The following is a 19,653-nucleotide window of genomic DNA, read 5'->3' on the forward strand; positions in this document are numbered from 1 at the left end:
AATAGGCCTATGGCACACCAAGGGAACTGTAGCCTACTGTTCAGATGGGTTAAATGGAAACTGAAATGTGGACACTGACTGTAGGTCTATAACCTCTCACATAGCCTTAATATTAACTCCTGCAGAATTAAGCATTTCTTGCAGTAAAATGTTACACCAAATGCAGGGGAAATATGATCTCTTACTTTGAGCATCTTGAGAGAATGTACAGTTAGATACCATCTGTAGAGGTGCAATCTTTATTATCATCAGTTTTCACAGCCCAACCTACCAAAATGTTGTAAATTATAAAGCAGGAACATATCTAAATCACGCAAAAAGAAATCCTGCACCTCCTGTGTCAAAAACAATTTCCATCGTCTCTGACTGTAGCCTACAGCGCACTTTCTATATTAGCGGGTTAGGGACGGGTGTGGGCCTCAGATTTACACTTTATCACATACAGTCGGGGGGTTGCAGATGGGTTATTAGCAATTGCTGGCGGGTGTGTGAACAAACAGCTGACCTGCGCACCACTAGTGTGTATATGTGGGTATGTGTGTACGTCCTCCTCAATCTAAATATCTGCTTCTCTTTGACTCTCTCTCTCTTTTGTTCTTCTCTCAATCTCATTTCTCTGTTATTTCTCTCTGTACTTTTATTTTCTCTTGTCCTTTATTCCCTCCACTCGCTTCCGTCCAACAAGTCATTATTGTGATGTAAGGAGTACATGTTGGAAAGGGGACTTTGATCGATGATATTATTTAGACATAGTCAACCTCTCAAGGCAAATACAGAAGGATAACTCTTAAGAAAGAGACTGAAGAATCCCTCACACTGCAATGTGCATATAATCCATTTTATAGAAGTAAGGAGGACATGTGTGAATAGGGCTTCCAATAGCTCTATATCACTCTTCCAGTCTTCATAACTATAGATGTTTTGATAGATTGTGATCAATGTCAGAATTCCATGTTCTTATTCCATCTGTTCGTGAAATAACAATCACGGTTCCAAAGACAAAAAAGACAGCGAGACACACAGTAAATACACAAAAACACAATCACACACCACACCTGGTTTTCCATTACAAAATTCCCAAGTTTGGCTGATGCTCTTCTGGGTGACCAATCACGTCACGGTTGTGTCCTAAAAACAAAATGCCATTGGTGGTTAAGTTGCTAACCCCTCCCCCCTGGCCTTGCCCCACCCCTCTAGGCAAAGGCCGTCATCTCACTCGCAGCCAATCACTTCGCTCCGTGGACAGCCGCAAGCGCGATGGCGGCGGTGGCGAGGTAGACAAGACACGAGGCGGTGGCGGCGGACAGCAGGCCCCACAGACAGGTAAGACAACAGGACGCAGAGGGAGCCCATGCATCAGTCTCTAACAGCCGCTTGGGTCACAGACCACACAGGACCACCTCCTACCATTATAGTCTGTCACTGCACCAAGGCTATAGCTAGCTATCCCTGAATCCCTCCCTCACATAGGCCTGTACATCCATCAAAATCTCCCAAACTCTTTCTTGTCTAAGTGCCACGGCACTAATTCCAACATGGACCCTGAATAAATCGAGTGAAACTGTTTGCTGTTTTGTTGTTTTGTGAGGTCATGAATGTAGCCGCTATACTGGAGATTGTGTCCTGTCTTGAAAAGTGGATAAGTCTCTGCTGAATTAGCGAATCAGGTCCCCCCTCACCCCTGCCATTGGACAGCCATGACTGACCAGCTTTTCCCATTGGTCAGACTAGGCTTGACTGACTGACCGGGTCTACTGAATGCATTGGGCAGTCATGGCAGCCAGGGAAATGATTGACATATCCAGTAACCAATCGCATTGCCTTCCCCTGTATGTCAAGTCAATGCTAAGGATATGGAATCAGAGCCCAGAGAGCCTGGCAGCACAGAATCTCCCCTACGCCAAACCATGCCACGCCCCTTCCTATTTTGGCCAATGGGAGGCTGTTCCTGCATGATAATTAGTTTCGGCCCTTCTCCTCCCCCTCCACCCTGGACCATCCCTTCCTCCTCTCCTCCTCCCTCCCTCCCTCCCCCTCAGTGGACCAGGCTGCGTCAGGTGAGGAGTGGTCGTCGTGGAGTGTGTGTTCGGCCACATGCGGTGAGAGCTGGCAGAGCCGCACGCGTTTCTGTGTCTCCTCCTCCTACAGCACCCAGTGCAGCGGCCCGCTCCGAGAGCAGAGGCCCTGCAACAACTCTGCCGTCTGTCCAGGTAAGCTGAGCCCCCCCCCCCCCCACTCCCCTGGCTGCCTCCTTGCTGCCCCTAGTCTCCAGCACTCTCCTGGCTCCGCTCACACATACAAGCCCTCCTCTCTCTCCCTGAAGATCTCTACTCCTTCTTCCCACTGAACAACTCCATGGCATGGATGTCTATAGCCCTATACAAATCCTCTTTAGAAGCCTCTGCCTTAGAGAGATGGGCATGGGGCTTACCTGCTGAGCAGCAGAATAGTTATTCTGATGCCCAACTTCCTGGTGCTGTCTTTACAGAACCACTCTGTGTAATGCATCCCGGGGCTTCTCTTACGTAACAGACAATAACGCTCCAGACCAGGACTTTAATATGGACTTTAATATGGAACTATGCAGGTGAATTCATTTAAACACTGAAATAAGATCAGAGTAGTCTACACAGGAGAACCATGCAGGCACTGAGAGAAGGATGTTTGTGACGGCATTAAGGCAACAGGCTGGTTTGTATCATAGAGTGTTGGATGTTTATGTATTTTGGAGTTGATGTTATTGTTGTTGTTGTGGTGAAGATCTGTGTGGTTCTCTCTATAAATCATACCCTAGCCGCTCTGATTGCAGTGCATGGGACTTGGGATGAGTGGTCGCCATGGAGCTTGTGTTCGTCAACCTGCGGCCGTGGTTACCGGGATCGCACACGCAGCTGCAAACCCCCTCAGTTTGGGGGAGACCCCTGTATGGGGCCGGAGAAGCAGACCAAGTTCTGCAACATCGCTGTCTGCCCAGGTGAGATTACACAGATTTCTCACTGGATTCTTACTCATCTGCGTTCGAAATGGCCCCCTGCAGTATTCCCTATATAGTGCACTACTTTTGACAACTTCAGTCATCATGGCAGTCCCGTCTATAGTTATATAGAGACAAATTATCCCTGAGAAGGTCATGTGAAAAGGTTCTTGTTTATGCATGAAGGATGAATAAAAGCATGTACAATGTGTGTACGTTGCGTTATGCACAGAGACGTAGACAAACTAATACAGTTGAAGGCGAAAGTTTACATACACCTTAGCCAAACACATACTCAGTTTTTTACAATTCCTGAAATTTAATCCAAGTAAAACTTCCCTGTCTTAGGTCAGTTAGGATCACCACATTATTTTAAGAATGTGAAATGTCAGAATAATAGTAGAGAATGATTTATTTCAGCTTTTATTTCTTTCAGCACATTCCTAGTGGGTCAGAAGTTTATACACTCAATTAGTATTTGGTAGCATTGCCTTTAAATTGTTTAACTTGGGTCAAACTTTTCGGGTAGCCTTCCACTAGCTTCCCACAATAAGTTGGGTGAATTTTGGCCCATTCCTCCTGACAGAGCTGGTGTAACTGAGTCAGGTTTATAGGCCTCCTTGCTCGCACACGCTTTTTCAGTTCTGCCCTCAAATGTTCTATAGGATTGAGGTCAGGGCTTTGTGATGGCCTCTCCAATACCTTGACTTTGTTGTCCTTAAGCCATTTTGCCACAACTTTGGAAGTATGCTTTGGGTCATTGTCCATTTGGAAGACCCATTTGCAACCAAGCTTTAACTTCCTGACTGATGTCTTGAGATATATAATATATCCACATAATTTTCCTGCCTCATGATGCCATCTATTTTGTGAAGTGCACCAGTCCCTCCTGCAGCAAAGCACCCTCACAACATGATGCTGCCGTGCTTCACGGTTGGGATGGTGATCTTCAGCTTGCAAGCGTCCCCCTTTTTCCTCCAAACATAACGATGGTTATTATGGCCAAACAGTTCTATTTTTGTTTCATCAGACCAGAGGACATTTCTCCAAGAAGTATGATATTTGTCCCCATGTTCAGTTGCAAACCGTAGTCTGGATTTTTTATGGTGGTTTTGGAGCAGTGGCTTCATCCTTGCTGAGCGGCCTTTCAGGTTATGTTGATATAGGACTCGTTTACTGTGGATATAGATACTTTTGTACCTGTTTCCTCGGGCATCTTCACAAGGTCCTTTGCTGTTGTTCTGGGATTGATTTGCACTTTTCACTCCAAAGTACGTTCACCTCTAGGAGACAGAACGCATCTCCTTCCTTAGTGGTATGATGGCTGCGTGGTCCCATGGCGTTTATACTTGCGTACTATTGTTTGTACAGATGAACTTGGTACCTTCAGGCGTTTGGAAATTGCTCCCAAGGATGAACCAGACTTGTGGAGGTCTACAATGTTTTTTCTGAGGTCTTGGCTGATTTCTTTTGATTTTCCCATGATGTCAAGCAAAGAGGCACTGAGTTTGAAGGTAGGCCTTGAAATACATCCACAGATACACCTCCAATTGACTCAAATGATGTCAATTAGCCCATCAGAAGCTTCTAAAGCCATGACATCATTTTCTGGACTTTTCCAAGCTGTTTAAAGGTACAGTCAACTTAGTGTATGTAAACTTCTGACCCACTGGAAATGTAATACAGTGAATTATAAGTAAAATAATCTGCCTGTAAACAATTGTTGGAAAAATTGCCAAAACTTTAGTCTCTCTGTCTCTCTCTCTCTCTCTCTCTCTTTCTCTCTGCTCTCTCTCTCTCTCTCTCTCTCTCTCTCTCTCTCTCTCTCTCTCTCTCTCTCTCTCTCTCTCTCTCTCTCTCTCTCTCTCTCTCTCTCTCTCTTTCTCTGCTGTCAGTTGATGGGGTGTGGAATGAGTGGGCTAATTGGGGTTCATGCTCTGCGTCCTGCTCCAACGGGACCATGCAGCGGATCAGGGAGTGTAACGGACCTTCGTACGGAGGATCAGAGTGTCGCGGGGAGTGGATAGAGACCAGAGACTGCTTCTTACGGGAGTGCCCAGGTAAAATCTGCTGTCAAAACTCTGTGTAGAAGTTGCCCACAGGTACAGATCTAGGATCAGTTTACTATTCGCTAATCCTGATCTTAACCATTAGAGCTGTGTTCTGTGTCTTAGTGGAGGGGAAGTGGCATCCTTGGACGTCGTGGGTGGGCTGCACCAAGACATGTGGTGGGGGGAGCCAACAGAGACAGAGGATTTGCTATGGGCCCTTCTTTGGGGGTGAAAATTGTCCTGGAGATCGAGAGGAGGTGCGACACTGCAATGAGAAGCGGTGTCCAGGTGAGTAGTCAGAACACATTAATGGAAAGGTGTGCTCTTAATCAATCAATCAATGAAATGTATTTATAAAGCCTTCTTTACATCAGCTGATGTCATCTGCAATCTGTAATTTTTTATTATACTACACGTCCTGTATCTCATATTTACTTTTGCTTCATATCTTTGGGTTGTTCCACGAAGTGAGTGCCTTTTGCGTCCCTTTTGATATTTTAAGTAGAAATTGTGCACCAATATTGCCTTTAAAAAAACTGTTATATTATAACTGGAATGCTGAGTTGCTACATCCATTTTTATACTTATAAATTAATGATACAGTATTTACCGATTGATTCTTGAAGAATATAGCTTATAAATGCCTCATGAGCTTAGTTCAACTGTCATACTGTACCCCATCAGAACCCAAAATACAAGCAGGTTTTACTATAATGTTTGTAAACAATGTAAATGTAAGCAAACACGGTATAGCCTCAAAACATGGTTTAAAGTATCATTTTGATGTTATGGATGATCAGTCCTTGCAATCATAACTCTGTTATTGAATTTGAGAGTGGTTACATTTCTCCAGGCCCATCCCTCAACTTTTTACCAGAACACAGGAGAGGTGACAGTTTTGTTATTGTTTCAATTAAGGATACTAGCTTTAAATGAAGTCCCCTTTAATATAGACCAGATGTAGAATTCAATAAATCTGATTTTGAATAAGAAAAAGGCTTGCTAAAATACAAAAATGCAGCATTTTGACACGTCCTCCTTCAACCCTCCGTCCTATGTTAAATTGTATGCCTTGGCAGCAGCCAATAGAAATCCATAAAAAAATACAAATACAAACCCTGTGTCACTTCTAGGAAGATTTTAACCCACTTAATCCCAGAATGTCTCCAAGTTTCACCATCATTGTAAAGACCTAGTTATTTTGTTGCTTTGATTAAGTAATTTCTGAAGATTATTATTTATTTCATGTGATTAGTGACCCTTATTTTAAGGTCGACCTTGTTACATGAACTGAACTCTCATTTTAATTTAGTGAAGCTCTTCTTTTAAAATATACATTTTTCAATATAGACATTGAACATCTTATAATCAAATCATAGTGTAAAAGAAGGTGAGCTGGTTTAACTATATTTGGCAATTTTCTGGTGTTTTGTGGCGCAAAACTGAGTGGGTCGAGGATAACACATCAACCCTGATACTGTCACGCCCTGACTGTCAGGACCCAGTTACGAACTCGGGTCTCCGGTGTGAGAAACAGTCACTTAGCAAACTGAGCCACTAATAGTCGGCAGAACCCAGAAGATGATGCAGACACAGCAGTACTTGAGACGGTGTTTTAATAAAGTAAAAAGGAAGTTCTTCAGGCAAAAATATAAATCCACAACGTCAAAAGTAATTCCAAGAGAAAAAAGTAATCCTCCAAGACAAAAGGTAAATCCACAAGGTGGTAGGTACAGCAGAAAAAACCCTCAAAAGATAATAAAAAATAAATAAACGAGAACAAAAACAGAGTACCTCAAGAGAGTCCAACAGCACAGCATCGCTAGGGCTGGGTGCTAACATTCAAACACAGAGCAAAGAACTGAGGAAAACTAAGGGTTTAAATACATTCAAGGGAAACGAGGCACAGGTGCAAATAATAACTGGAAACAAGGGAAAACGAAAGGCTCAAAAAAGCACAATGGGGGCATCTAGTGGCCAAAACCGGAACAATCCTGGCCAAATCCTGGCACTGACCTGAGATATCTCTGTTTTCTTTATATTTTGTGGTGGCCTGATATGGTTCCCAATCAGAGGCAGCTGTTTATCATTGTCTCTGATTGGGGATCATATTTAGGTAGCCATTTTCCCTTTGGTGTTCGTGGGTACTTGTCTATGTGTAGTTGAGTGTTAGCACTCGTTTTGTATAGCTTCACGTGTCGTTTTGTTATTTTGGATAGTTTGTTCAGTGTTCATTCTTATTATAATAAAGAATGTACGCATACCACGCTGTGCCTTGGTCCGATTCATACGACGAACGTGACAGATACCCATAGATAGTCTCGTAGCGTTGACTATCATAAAATGTGAAGACTTATATTATCAAATCAATTCTCTATGTGTAATTATTCCTTACGTGATTAAACTAATCATGTAACTTTAATTAACTAGGAAGTCGGAGCACCACGGGAAAATATTTAAACAGTATTTATTTCCCGAATTAACTCTTTGGATGTTTTCATATCTTATCAATTACAGTCACTTATTAATGTATTATTACCTCATCAGTCTCTTTACTGAACGTGCAAACCCTTGGGTATCTGCACGAACCCTAGCATAAATCATGAATTAGCAATATACAAATTGGCTTAATTATTTATTTGCTAAATAATACATCTTATCAATTACAGAATTACAAACACACACACAATTGTTCATACATTGGTTACTGACATGATAGAAAAATCCCTAGTGGGCTAAGCCGATATGACAGCTTGGTAGACAAAGGAAAAGGGTGGGGACAGTTCAAGAGCGGGATACTCAGAGTGGATTCACTACATACATACAGTTGAATACTTCATCGTAAATATAGACATTTAGCACCCTAACAACCGCACATTTGGATTTTAGATATGCAATTTACATATTTACGAGTGTATGCCTTTGTTGTCTCTCTCTGTGATCGCTGGTCCGTCTGCTGGATAGTCAGTCAACAGAAAGCCTCTGGTTTGTCCACCAAAGATCAAAGTCTGTCGTAGATGTCAGTTGTTATAATGGATACGTCAGAGTACAATTCGGAAATGTTCTTAGATCGGATGCGTTTACCAGACTAAAGTATTTAATCAGCTGCAGCCTGAATAATTGTTATTTAGTTTGTAGATTTCTTAGCCATTTCAATGTGGGAATGATCTCCACGTTCTCTAGTCTTGTCTTTTGGTAGAATTGCCAAGAATTTCAATATGTAGCGACAGCTTCCATGTTTTCTGGTCTGATGTACATTTTATCACGAGCGGTTTTGTACTCTGTGGAAGATGGGGCGGTTCCGTGACGCATGACATAATGTCTGGGCTCACGGTTGCGTGGCCACTGACTAGTTAAAACTTCATATCTAAACAAGTATCTCGTTTAGAAGGCCAACATCACATTACATCTTCTCACAAATAGTTTCATATTCAGTCATATATTTTATACAACCATCAGATGCAAACCCCATAATTGAGAAGTGTACACAATCAAAGCCACAGTAATGTGTGTTTCCTGTCCTTCATGAGATCACCAAATGAAACAACCTTGACATGACTGTCCCTTAAGTGTCCACGGACCACTCCAACATTCGCAAAAATAGAAATATTGTTTAATTCTCCAATTTTGGGGATTAGGAGTTTTGGCAAGAATAATGTCTTTGTTCTCCATATGCTCTCTCCCTCAATACTCCATGGCAGTGAAGAGAGTTTCTACCAGGAATTTATGACTGTTGTAAAACCTGGAGTGGGAGAGAGAGTAAGAGAGGGGGGAAGCCACGATATACACACAAAAGGGCCACGTCGTGACAATAGACAGGCTAGAATCTTTTTTTGTGAAGCTTGCATTTAATTGCCACTCCCTGTTGCACACAACAAGCTTCCATTCCTCCTGTCACAAGGGGATTCATGGCTGATTTAAGAGGAAACCCTGTTACTTTATTTGGCACTTACTATTCTTTACTTTATTTAACCTCTTGAGATGGGAAACCGTGAACATGTGCTCTTTATGACAGAATGTACACGTTTTGTGAAATCAAACTTTTTTTTTTTTACCAAGTTACACTTCTGAAAAGGGACTGAATCTGTGGAACGACCCATTTGACACTCAGATTGGTGGAATACTGACGTTTGCTTTTGGTTTTGGTGCAGAACCTCATGAGATCTGTGCAGAGGAGAACTTCTCCAACGTAGTGTGGAAAATGACTCCAGCAGGGGACACAGCGGCCGTACGCTGCCCTCCCAATGCCAATGGTGAGCTACCTCCCTTTTACCCTGAGACATATGTAACGGATGTGAAATGGCTAGCTAGTTAGCGGGTACGCGCTACTAGCGTTTCAATCAGTTACATCACTTGCTCTGAAACCTTGAAGTAATGTTGCCCCTTGCTCTGCAAGGGCCGTGGCCTTTGTGGAGCGATGGGTAACGATGCTTCGTGGGCGACCGTTGTTGATGTGTGCAGAGGGTCCCTGGTTTGCGCCCGTGTCGGGGCGAGGGGACGTACTAAAGTTATACTGTTACATTGATGCTGTTGACCCGGATCACTGGTTGCTGCGGAAAAGGAGGAGGTTGAAAGGGGGGTGAGTGTAACGGATGTGAAATGGCTAGCTAGTTAGCGGGTACGCGCTACTAGCGTTTCAATCAGTTACGTCACTTGCTCTGAAACCTAGAAGTAATGTTGCCCCTTGCTCTGCAAGGGCCGCGGCTTTTGTGGAGCGATGGGTAACGACGCTTCGTGGGTGTCAGTTGTTGATGTGTGCAGAGGGTCCCTGGTTCGCGCCCGTGTCGGGGCGAGGGGACGGTTTAAAGTTATACTGTTACATTGATGCTGTTGACCCGGATCACTGGTTGCTGCGGAAAAGGAGGAGGTTGAAAGGGGGGTGAGTGTAACGGATGTGAAATGGCTAGCTAGTTAGCGGGTACGCGCTACTAGCGTTTCAATCAGTTACGTCACTTGCTCTGAAACCTAGAAGTAGTGTTGCACCTTGCTCTGCAAGGACCGCGGCCTTTGTGGAGCGATGGGTAACGATGCTTCGTGGGTGTCAGTTGTTGATGTGTGCAGAGGGTCCCTGGTTCGCGCCCATGTCGGGGCGAGGGGACGGTTTAAAGTTATACTGTTACATTGGTGCCGTGACCCGGATCACTGGTTGCTGCGGAAAAGGAGGAGGTTGAAAGGGGGGTAAGTGTAACGGATGTGAAATGGCTAGCTAGTTAGCGGGTACGCGCTAGTAGCGTTTCAATCAGTTACGTCACTTGCTCTGAAACCTAGAAGTAGTGTTGCACCTTGCTCTGCAAGGGCCGCGGCCTTTGTGGAGCGATGGGTAACGATGCTTTGTGGGTGACAGTTGTTGATGTGTGCAGAGGGTCCCTGGTTCGTGCCCGGGTATGGGCGAGGGGACGGTTTAAAGTTATACTGTTACACATACAGTGCATTCAGAAAGTATTCAGACCCCTTGACTTTTTCCACATATTGTTACATTACAGCATATTTCTAAAATAGATAAAAAAATGTATTTCCCTCATCAATCTACGCACAATACCCCATAATTAAAAGCTAAAACAAGTTTTTATAGATTTTTGCAAATTTATAAAAACAACAACTGAAATATCACATTTACATAAGTATTTAGACCCAATACTCAGTACTTTGTTGAAGCACCTATGGCATTGACTACAGCCTCGAGACTTCTTAGGTATGACGCTACAAGCTTGGCACACCTGTATTTGTCGAATTTCTCCCATTCTTCTCGACAGATCCTCTGAAGCTCTGTCAGGTTGGATGGGAAAAGCTATTTTCAGGTCACTCCAGAGATGTTCGATCGGGTTCAAGTCCAGGCTCTGGCTGGGTCACTCAAGGACATTCAGAGACTTGTCCCGAAGTCACTCCTGTGTTGTCTCTACTGTGTGCATAGGGTCTTTATCCTGTTGGAAGGTGAACCTTCGCCCCAATCTGAGGTGCTGAGCGCTTGGTGCTCTCTGTACTTTGCTTCGTTCATCTTTCCCTCGATCCTGACTAGTCTCCCAGTCCCTGTCGCTGAAAGACATCCCTACAGCATGATGCTGCCACCACCATTCTTCACTGTAGGGATGGTGCCAGGTTTCCTCCAGACGTGATGCTTGGCATTCAGGCCAAAGATTTCTAGGTGCTGTTTGGAAAACTCCAAGCGGGCTGTCATGTGCCTTTTACTGAGGAGCTGGTTCTGTCTGGCCACTCTACCATAAAGACCTGATTGGTGGAGTTCTGCAGTGAAGGTTGTACTTCTAGAAGGTTCTCCCATCTCCACAGAGGAACTGTGGAGCTCTGTCAGAGTGACCATTGGGTTCTTTGTCAACTCCCTGACCAAGGCCTTTCTCCCCTGATTGCTCAGTTTGGCTGGGTGGCCAGCTCTATGAAGAGTCTTGGTGGTTCCAAACTTCTTCAATTTAAGAATGATGGAGATCCACTGTGGTCTTGTCGACCTTCAATGCTGCAGAAATTTCTGTGCCTCCACACAATCCTGTCTCCGGGCTCCACGGACAATTCCTTCAACCTCATGGGTTGGTTTTTGCTCTGACATCCACTGTCAACTGTGGGACCTTATATAGACATGTGTGTGCCTTTGAAAAACATGTCCAATCAATTGAATTTACCACAGGTGGACTCCAATCAAGTTGTAGAAACATCTTAAGGATGATCAATGAAAATATAATTAATCTGAGCTCAATTTTGAGTCTCATAGCAAAGGGTCTGAATACTTACTGTTTGTAAATAAGGTATTTCTGTTTGTTTTTTATATACATTTGTAAAACATTCTAAAACATGTTTTTGTTTGTCGTTGTGGGGTACTGTGTGGAAATTGTGGAAATTGTGGGAAAATTGTGGGGAAAAAATATGGAATTCATTTTCGAATAAGGCTGTAACTTAACAAAATGTGGAAAAGAGAAGGGGTCTGAATACTTTCCGGATACACTGTAGCTGTAGACTCCAATGGCTTCAGACGTTAGACGCCATAAGAGTCTACAGCCATGTCTCAGAGCAAACCCTTACTAACCTTCCCTATCTACACCTAGCCAGAGGGATATCCATAAGACATGCCTGGCTTAGGATGGGTTATGCCTCTGGGATCTCATGGCTCTAGTGATGTTAACTCCCCAGTCTGTGTCCCCATCCAGGGCTGATCCTGAGGCGGTGCACTCTGGATGATGAGGGAATAGCCTACTGGGAGAACCCCACTTATATGAAGTGTATCTCCAATGACTACCGCAGCATCCAAACACTGGTGAGTACCAGAGAGATGATCAACGATTGAAAATGTACTCTTGTATATCTGAAAACAGAAGCTACAAAGTACCCATAGGATGCCATTTGAGATATGCTGCCTGCTCAGTTCAATACATCCCACTGGGCACAGATGTCAATTCAATGTCTTTTCCACATTGGTGCAAGGTAATTTCTTTGAAATGACGTGGAAACAATGTTGATTCAACCAGTGTGTGACCAGTGGGATGTTACTAACAAACCATAAATGGTCAAGACCAAATTAAGAAGACAGACAGGAAATGTATGTTAGTTTTACTAACAAGTGAGTTGATCAGAAGATCACCTCTATGCAATGGTGATGTTTTCTGAGTGCTTCACTCATACCTTTCCTCCCCAGACTAGGGAACACCTGTCCAAGGCCCAGCGGGGGCTTGTGGGGGATGGAGTTTCAGAGGTGATGACCAAGCTCAGGGTGACGTCCAGCGATGGGACCAGCTACAGTGGAGACTTGCTGGCCATAGTGGACGTACTGAAGAACATGACAGAGATCTTCAGAAGGGCTTACAACAGCCCCAGCAATGCAGACATGAGAGTAAGAGGAGGGAGCATGTGTTTGAATTGGAAGTCATTAGGTCATTAGGTCATTAGGTTTGGGTCAGGGCTACATTTAAAATTGACTGGTGTTAAAGAAATGGCTGGAGTGAATGTTTGTAGTAGGTCAATTGATGGCTAATGTTGTAGAGTAATGTCTCATGGCCTCTTCGCTCCCTTTCTCTTCCTTCTCTACTGGATTACAGAACTTTGTCCAGTCAGTCAGTAACCTGCTGATGGAGGAGAACAGAGAGAGATGGGAAGAAGCACAACTGGTGAGTTGGTCTCTTTCTCTTCTTCTCACAGACTCACTGGCGCTTCTTTATGCACACACATGAGCTAGCATGCATGGTCACAGTTTGTGCTCCTTCTTGATGTGTGTCGGCCATGTGTTGTACAGAGATCATTTCAATGACTATTCTCTGGTGCCTTTGTGTCTAGCTGTTGGCATCATAGTGACATCATGCCAGTCTCCCGGGAGATATATGGATGGTGTGTGATGCATATGAACAGTGTATGTCTGTTTGGTGTTCGCTCCATGAATCATCAGTTCTCTTGTCTCCTTTCTCTCTCTTTCTCTCTCTCTCTCTGTCTTTCTCTCTCGCTCCCTTTCTCTCTCTCTCTCCCTCCCTCTCTCTCTCTCTCTTGCTCTCTATCATCTATCTCTTTCTCATCTCTCCTCTCTCTCTCTCTCTCTCTCTCTCTCTCTCTCTCTCTCTCTCTCTCTCTCTCTCTCTCTCTCTCTCTCTCTCTCTCTCTCTCTCTCTCTCGCTTTGTCTTCCCCTTTTCTCTCTCTCTTAGTTGGGTCCTAACATCAAGGAGCTGTTCCGGTTGGTGGAAGACTTTGTGGACGTCTACGGTCTTAGGATGAAAGACTTCCAGGACATGGTCGAGGTCACGGATAACTTAGGTAAGCTTTTTCCTTTGACGTTAGTCTCTTTGGCTGTGAATGAAAATATTGCTTCCTCTGTCCTTGTGTCCTCAATTCTTCTCAAATTGCATGTCCTCCAAAGCTCATTGGAGGAAGAGGTCCGAGGGAGGGACTTTGGATCCTCTCCTCCAATGCGCTTTGACAGGAATTGTAGAAACAAGGACGGAGAAAGTAAGGATTCGATGTCTTGTAATGTGTTCAGACAGCTGCGCCTTTGTTCGTTCAATGTGGACTTTTTTTATTGAACTATTCGGTTTTTTCCAAGTTAATACTAGGTCTTTAGGCCATGGTGGAAAAGCAGAGATAGCCACATTGGCAGTATTCCAGAGCTGTATAATCTGAATTGGATATGCACCCAGCCAGGACACTAGGGGATCTCATCTGTTAGCGTTGTGTCTGGTGTGTGTGGATCTCACTGGTTCAGTCAGTTCAGTCTCTCTATGTCTTTTGGAATCAGAACAGAGGGTGTGAGCAATGAGGTCTAAATATTGCCATTCCCCCTGGGTACCACCCACAAACCAAACAGGGCTATAGAACAGACATCCTGGGCTGTTCCCACAGGGCACACACTGGTTGAATCAACGTTGTTTCCACGGCATTTCAACCCATGTGAAATAGATGTTGAATTGACGTCTGTGCCCAGTGGGTTGTGTCTCAAGAGAGCCTAAAATCACACTCACAATCTGCTCAGTTCCAGACCAGTGACAGTGAACTTCTGCTTACACATACACAAACACACGCGCGCAGGCACACGCTCTTGCGCACACACACACATACACACGAACACAGTGACTGTGAACTCCTCTGTTTCACGCACCATATAATATTTATAAAACTAACAGCATCCCACCGGCAGGCGCTTGGCTTCTAGCTGACCTGCAGATGAACATGGCACAGTGTGTACAGGGAGGTCTGTAGCTGGCGTGTCTGGGGAGTGTGTGGAGGAGTGGAGGGGCCTGCCGTAAGGTGCTGTTTCTAGCGCTGCCCAACCCACTGCCCGCCTCGCTGTCTGCACTGCAGCCGAACCTCCACCCAAACCCACCGCCACACCGCTCCTAGTTACTGACATCACACTCCCTGAGTCCCACACATATCACACAGAGAGAGAGAGAGAGAGAGAGAGAGAGAGAGAGAGAGAGAGAGAGAGAGAGAGAGAGAGAGAGAGAGAAAGAGAGAGAGAGAAAGAGAGAGAGGGATGGATGGATGGATAAAGATAAGGAAAATAAACAAGTTAGTTATTACTGTATTTAGATAGCTATAATTTAAATATGTACATAGTGAGAAAGAAGAGGCTGGCCTAACAAATGGCTAACACACATTATAAACTGGATGGTTCAAGCCCTGAATGCTAATTGGATGATGGTTCGAGCCCTGAATGCTAATTGGCAGTCATACCCGTATACCACGAGTACGACAAAACATTTATTTTTACTGCTCTAATTATGTTGGTAACCAGTTTATAATAGCATTAAGGCACCTCGGGGGATTGTGGTATATGGCCAAAATACCACAGCTAAGGGCTGTATCCAAGCATCCCGCGTTGCGTTGTACGTAAGAACAGACCATAGCCGTAGTATATTGGCCATATACCACACCCCCTCGGGCCTTATTGATTAAGTAAGTGATGAGTCATGAGTTTATGTAGTGAATAAAATATAGCTCTCTCTCTCCAGTTCTGTCCATCCATAAGCGTCCGGTGGCGGGTAATGCAGACATCAGCTTCCCTATGAAGGGCTGGAAGGGGATGATGGACTGGGCCCGCAGCTCTGAGGACAGAGTTACTGTTTCCAAGAACATCCTCTCCACAGGAAAGCCAGGTGAGAGCACACACACACACACACACACACACACACACACACACACACACACACACACACACACACACACACACACACACACACACACACACACACACACACACACACACACACACACACACACACACACCCAAACAAAACATTCATACAAAATTTGCATATGGAATTGCACTTGACATTTGAGAGCCTCCAGACTCTCAGCTGTGTGGAGACGTGGGGTTCCTCAGTCTCAGCCAATGAGATAGTTTTCTCTCTGTGACATAGATCATTACCACGGCTACCATGCTAATGAACCAGTCACTTGCTAATCAGAAGTCAACAGGAGCCAATCAGGGGCAATTAAAGCTAATCTCCTCCCCCACTGATAGAAGTGTCTCCATGGCGGCAACAGCATATCAACAGTCACTCATGCCTCTCACCTGCTGCTCTTTACTGGGCATGGCTCACAGGGGGCCATGCCCAGTTGCACTGATTGAAATGTTTTTCCTCAGCCGCCTCTCTGAAACTATCAGAGCAGTAAAGATGGTGGACATGCATCGGAACGCACACACACACACACACACACACACACACACACACACACACACACACACACACACACACACACACACACACACACACACACACACACACACACACACACACACACACACACACACACACTACAGTGCATTGTACAATTGCTAAATATCCCAATTTGTTGCCCCTCTACTGCTGTGATCATTCTGGCTGAACATATTGGCTAGCAGGCCCATAATATGAAGGGGAGTGCAAGATACTTTATGTCACACACACATACATGCATACACAAACCTTCCCTCTCCCTCGCCCGGTTCCTCCCTGATGCCCATGGGATCTCAGCTGCCTGGCCTGGAGCAGTATAGTACCCTCTGCATGCTGCCTGGCATACATCTGTGCCCTCTCAGGACACATCCATACTGCCAGCCTGCCAGCCACAGCGTGTTGGAGTGTGAGAGAGAGCTGAGGTCCTTTAGATAGAGGAACAGATGGACTTTGTGGGTTTCTGTCTGTGACACTGCAGCAGGAGACCGCTTCAGGCCCTGTCCTTCTCTTCTGGTCTTCCGCCAAGCAGTTTAGTTTACCTGGACTAAATCTCATATTTTTCTGGTTTCTGGGTGTGTTTTTTGCCAGTGCAGTCTGCCATCACGGCAAGCCATGCCCAACCATGCTACCATGGCAACCCTTTTTGTCACATGAAATACATTGTTGTGTGACAGTGGAAAATTATTCAATGTCATCTGGCCTTTTGCATTTGGCTGTGTGTGTGTGTGTGTGTGTGTGTGTGCGTGCGTGCGTGCGTGTGTGTGTGTGTGTGTGTGTGTGTGTGTGTGTGTGTGTGTGTGTGTGTGTGTGTGTGTGTGTGTGTGCGGGTGGGTGGGTGGGTGGGTGGGTATGTGGGTGGGTATGTGGGTATGTGGGTGGGTGGGTGTGTAAGTGCATGCATGTCTAAACAATCATGTTTATTAGGTCTGTTTAAATGGCTATTTAGTGATTATGAGTAAGTCTGTATGTAAGTGTGTTTGTGTGTGAGTGATGATGCCGTGTGAGTGTCTGTTTATAGATGGGTAGTTATGTAGGCCAGCTGCAGAGGTACAGAGCCAACCTGTATTGACCTGTATTCTCTCTCCTGCTGTCCTTCACACAGACCACTAAGACTAGAGCTGCAGGTCATCACACACACACACACACACACACACCACTGACACACTAACACAACCACACGTCACTCCTCCATCTCTCCCCCTCTCTCCCTTTTCTATTGGATTCTGACTGACCTGTCTCTCTCTCTCTCTCTCTCTCTCTCTCTCTCTCTCTCTCTCTCTCTCTCTCTCTCTCTCTCTCTCCCTAAATCTCTCTCTTTCTCCCTCTATCTCCCTATATATATATATATATATATCCCTCTCTCTCTCTCTCTCTCTCCCTCTCTCTCTCTTTCCTCTCTCTCTCTCTCCCTCTCTCTCTCTTTCAATTCAATTTCAATTTAAGGGTCTTTCTCTCTCTCTCTTTATTTCTTTCTCTCTCTCCCTCCATCTCTTTTGTGTCTGTTCATGTGTGTTGGTCTCTGTCTGAACGGTGGGAACATGTCTGTGTTGTTCTCCAGATACAGATGACTTGTCAGCGTTTGTCACCGGGATCGTTCTCTACAGAAACCTGGGCAGCATCCTATCTCTACAGAGGTGAGAGGGTTTATTGACATCTCTACTTGCAATGCTTTCTCCAGGGATGCGTCAAAAGTAGTGTACTATAAAGGGAACGGGGTGCCATTTGGAATGCAGGCCAGCACAGAACGCATCCCAGAAGCTCTTTTGATTGGTGGCTAATGGGCTTTGAATGCTACCACGTAGTTCCTTAGTCTCTTGTCTGAAGGAGCTAGAATTAATGACATTTCAGAGAACTGCTTTATGCTAAGCACATGTATTCAAACACCATGTGTATTTGTGGGCTACAGCGTTCTCTCGTCCAGTGAGGAGTGTTCTCTCCGTTATGTTAATGTTACGTGCATGTATAATGAGATGGAGGAACATAGGCTAGCGAATCACACTCAACCCTCCCACATACTTCATTCACTGCAAATTGATGTGTTTTGTAGCCCTTTCCTGCCGTCAAATGACCTAGTGGCCTCATGGGTGGAATGTTATTAATATCTTTCATAATTTCATAATTAATAAACGTTATTTCAAAAACACACCTAAAATCCGGTGTAATATTGGGATGCAAACTCACAAGTTAATACATTTCAACTCTATATCTGACATGGTACAGGTGTCTCTTTTTAAGCCCATAACCATGTATGTGAGGTGTATACTTTAGTTTCAAAGTAGATTTGTTTAACACTACCAAGAAACAGCCTGTGTGACCCTGATTTAACCCACTGCAGTAAAAGGTTTTGTAACAGGTGCCTCTTTCCATTCACCAAATTGCGGGTGCACAGTGCACTGTTGGGGTTAGGAAGCTGGAATTATTTGTGAGTGGACAAACGTGCGCATTTGAAGTGATTGTTTGACAACCAGTTGAAAACATGATGACTGGTTGTTTTTATGCCACATTAAAAGGTAATACATGTTAGAAGTGATATGACAGATCTTCACTAGGTCTAGAGCACAAGGCCCACAGAGATCATATACGAAATGAATAGGGATTCTATAGGCCTATGTAATTCTATGATTACACCACGGCTATAAAAAATGTATTGTGTGCGCGCTTGGGTGTCCCGTACCGGTAAGAAATGAATTCTACTTTCACCCCAGGGCGTGCATGTGGAAGCTCCTCTTCTATCTTGTCTTTTTCAGGGCCTAGTTAGTTATTTTTTCTTTCCTTTTTTCCCTCAGAATTTTTTTCCCCTTCAAGGAAATGTGATCAGTTTTAGACAGAGGCTGGCTGACATAAACGTTTACGTTGACTGATTGCGTTCTGAGAAGTGAGAAGGAGAAAGAGCGAGAGGGAGAGAGCGAGAGGGAGAAAGAGCGAGAGGGAGAGAGAGCGAGAGGGAGAAAGAGCGAGAGGGAGAGAGCGAGAGGGAGAAAGAGCGAGAGGGAGAGAGCGAGAGGGAGAAAGAGCGAGAGGGAGAGAGAGCGAGAGGGAGAAAGAGCGAGAGGGAGAGAGCGAGAGGGAGAAAGAGCGAGAGGGAGAGAGAGCGAGAGGGAGAAAGAGCGAGAGGGAAAGAGAGCGAGAGGGAGAGAGAGGGAGAGAGAGCGAGAGGGAGAGAGAGCGAGAGGGAGAGAGAGTGAGTGGGAAAGAGAGCGAGAGGGAGAGAGAGCGAGAGGGAGAGAGAGTGAGAGGGAGAGAGAGCGAGAACGAGAGAGAGCGAGAGGGAGAGAGAGCGAGAGGGAGAGAGAGTGAGAGGGAGAGAGAGCGAGAACGAGAGAGAGAAGTTGCGGATGAGAGAGAGTAGGGGGGAGGAGTCAGAGTGTGGGGACTGTGAAACATTGTCTATTTCAAACGGGACATGGGTTAATTAAGTGCTGGGACATACAAGGGTGTCTTGAGGGACATGTATGCTGTGTTAGGGAGAGATGGGAACATGTGTTG

General features: G+C 44.9%; 1 protein-coding gene across 1 annotated transcript in view; it reads left to right on the forward strand.

Moving 5' to 3' along the window:
- Nucleotides 1–19,653, forward strand: part of LOC120030901 (adhesion G protein-coupled receptor B1-like) — a 69,516-nt gene that overhangs the window by 21,046 nt on the left and 28,817 nt on the right. The window contains exons 5-16 of the mRNA XM_038976410.1: nucleotides 1,198–1,323; nucleotides 2,040–2,210; nucleotides 2,810–2,978; nucleotides 4,865–5,034; nucleotides 5,149–5,313; nucleotides 9,177–9,278; nucleotides 12,177–12,283; nucleotides 12,662–12,856; nucleotides 13,062–13,130; nucleotides 13,657–13,765; nucleotides 15,460–15,603; nucleotides 17,726–17,801. Of these exons, the coding sequence (XP_038832338.1) occupies nucleotides 1,198–1,323; nucleotides 2,040–2,210; nucleotides 2,810–2,978; nucleotides 4,865–5,034; nucleotides 5,149–5,313; nucleotides 9,177–9,278; nucleotides 12,177–12,283; nucleotides 12,662–12,856; nucleotides 13,062–13,130; nucleotides 13,657–13,765; nucleotides 15,460–15,603; nucleotides 17,726–17,801 (1,603 nt within the window). The remainder of the gene's footprint in view (nucleotides 1–1,197; nucleotides 1,324–2,039; nucleotides 2,211–2,809; nucleotides 2,979–4,864; nucleotides 5,035–5,148; nucleotides 5,314–9,176; nucleotides 9,279–12,176; nucleotides 12,284–12,661; nucleotides 12,857–13,061; nucleotides 13,131–13,656; nucleotides 13,766–15,459; nucleotides 15,604–17,725; nucleotides 17,802–19,653) is intronic.

The sequence above is a fragment of the Salvelinus namaycush genome, chromosome 37 (genome assembly GCF_016432855.1).
Source record: "Salvelinus namaycush isolate Seneca chromosome 37, SaNama_1.0, whole genome shotgun sequence".
In the NCBI taxonomy this organism is placed as follows: domain Eukaryota; kingdom Metazoa; phylum Chordata; class Actinopteri; order Salmoniformes; family Salmonidae; genus Salvelinus; species Salvelinus namaycush.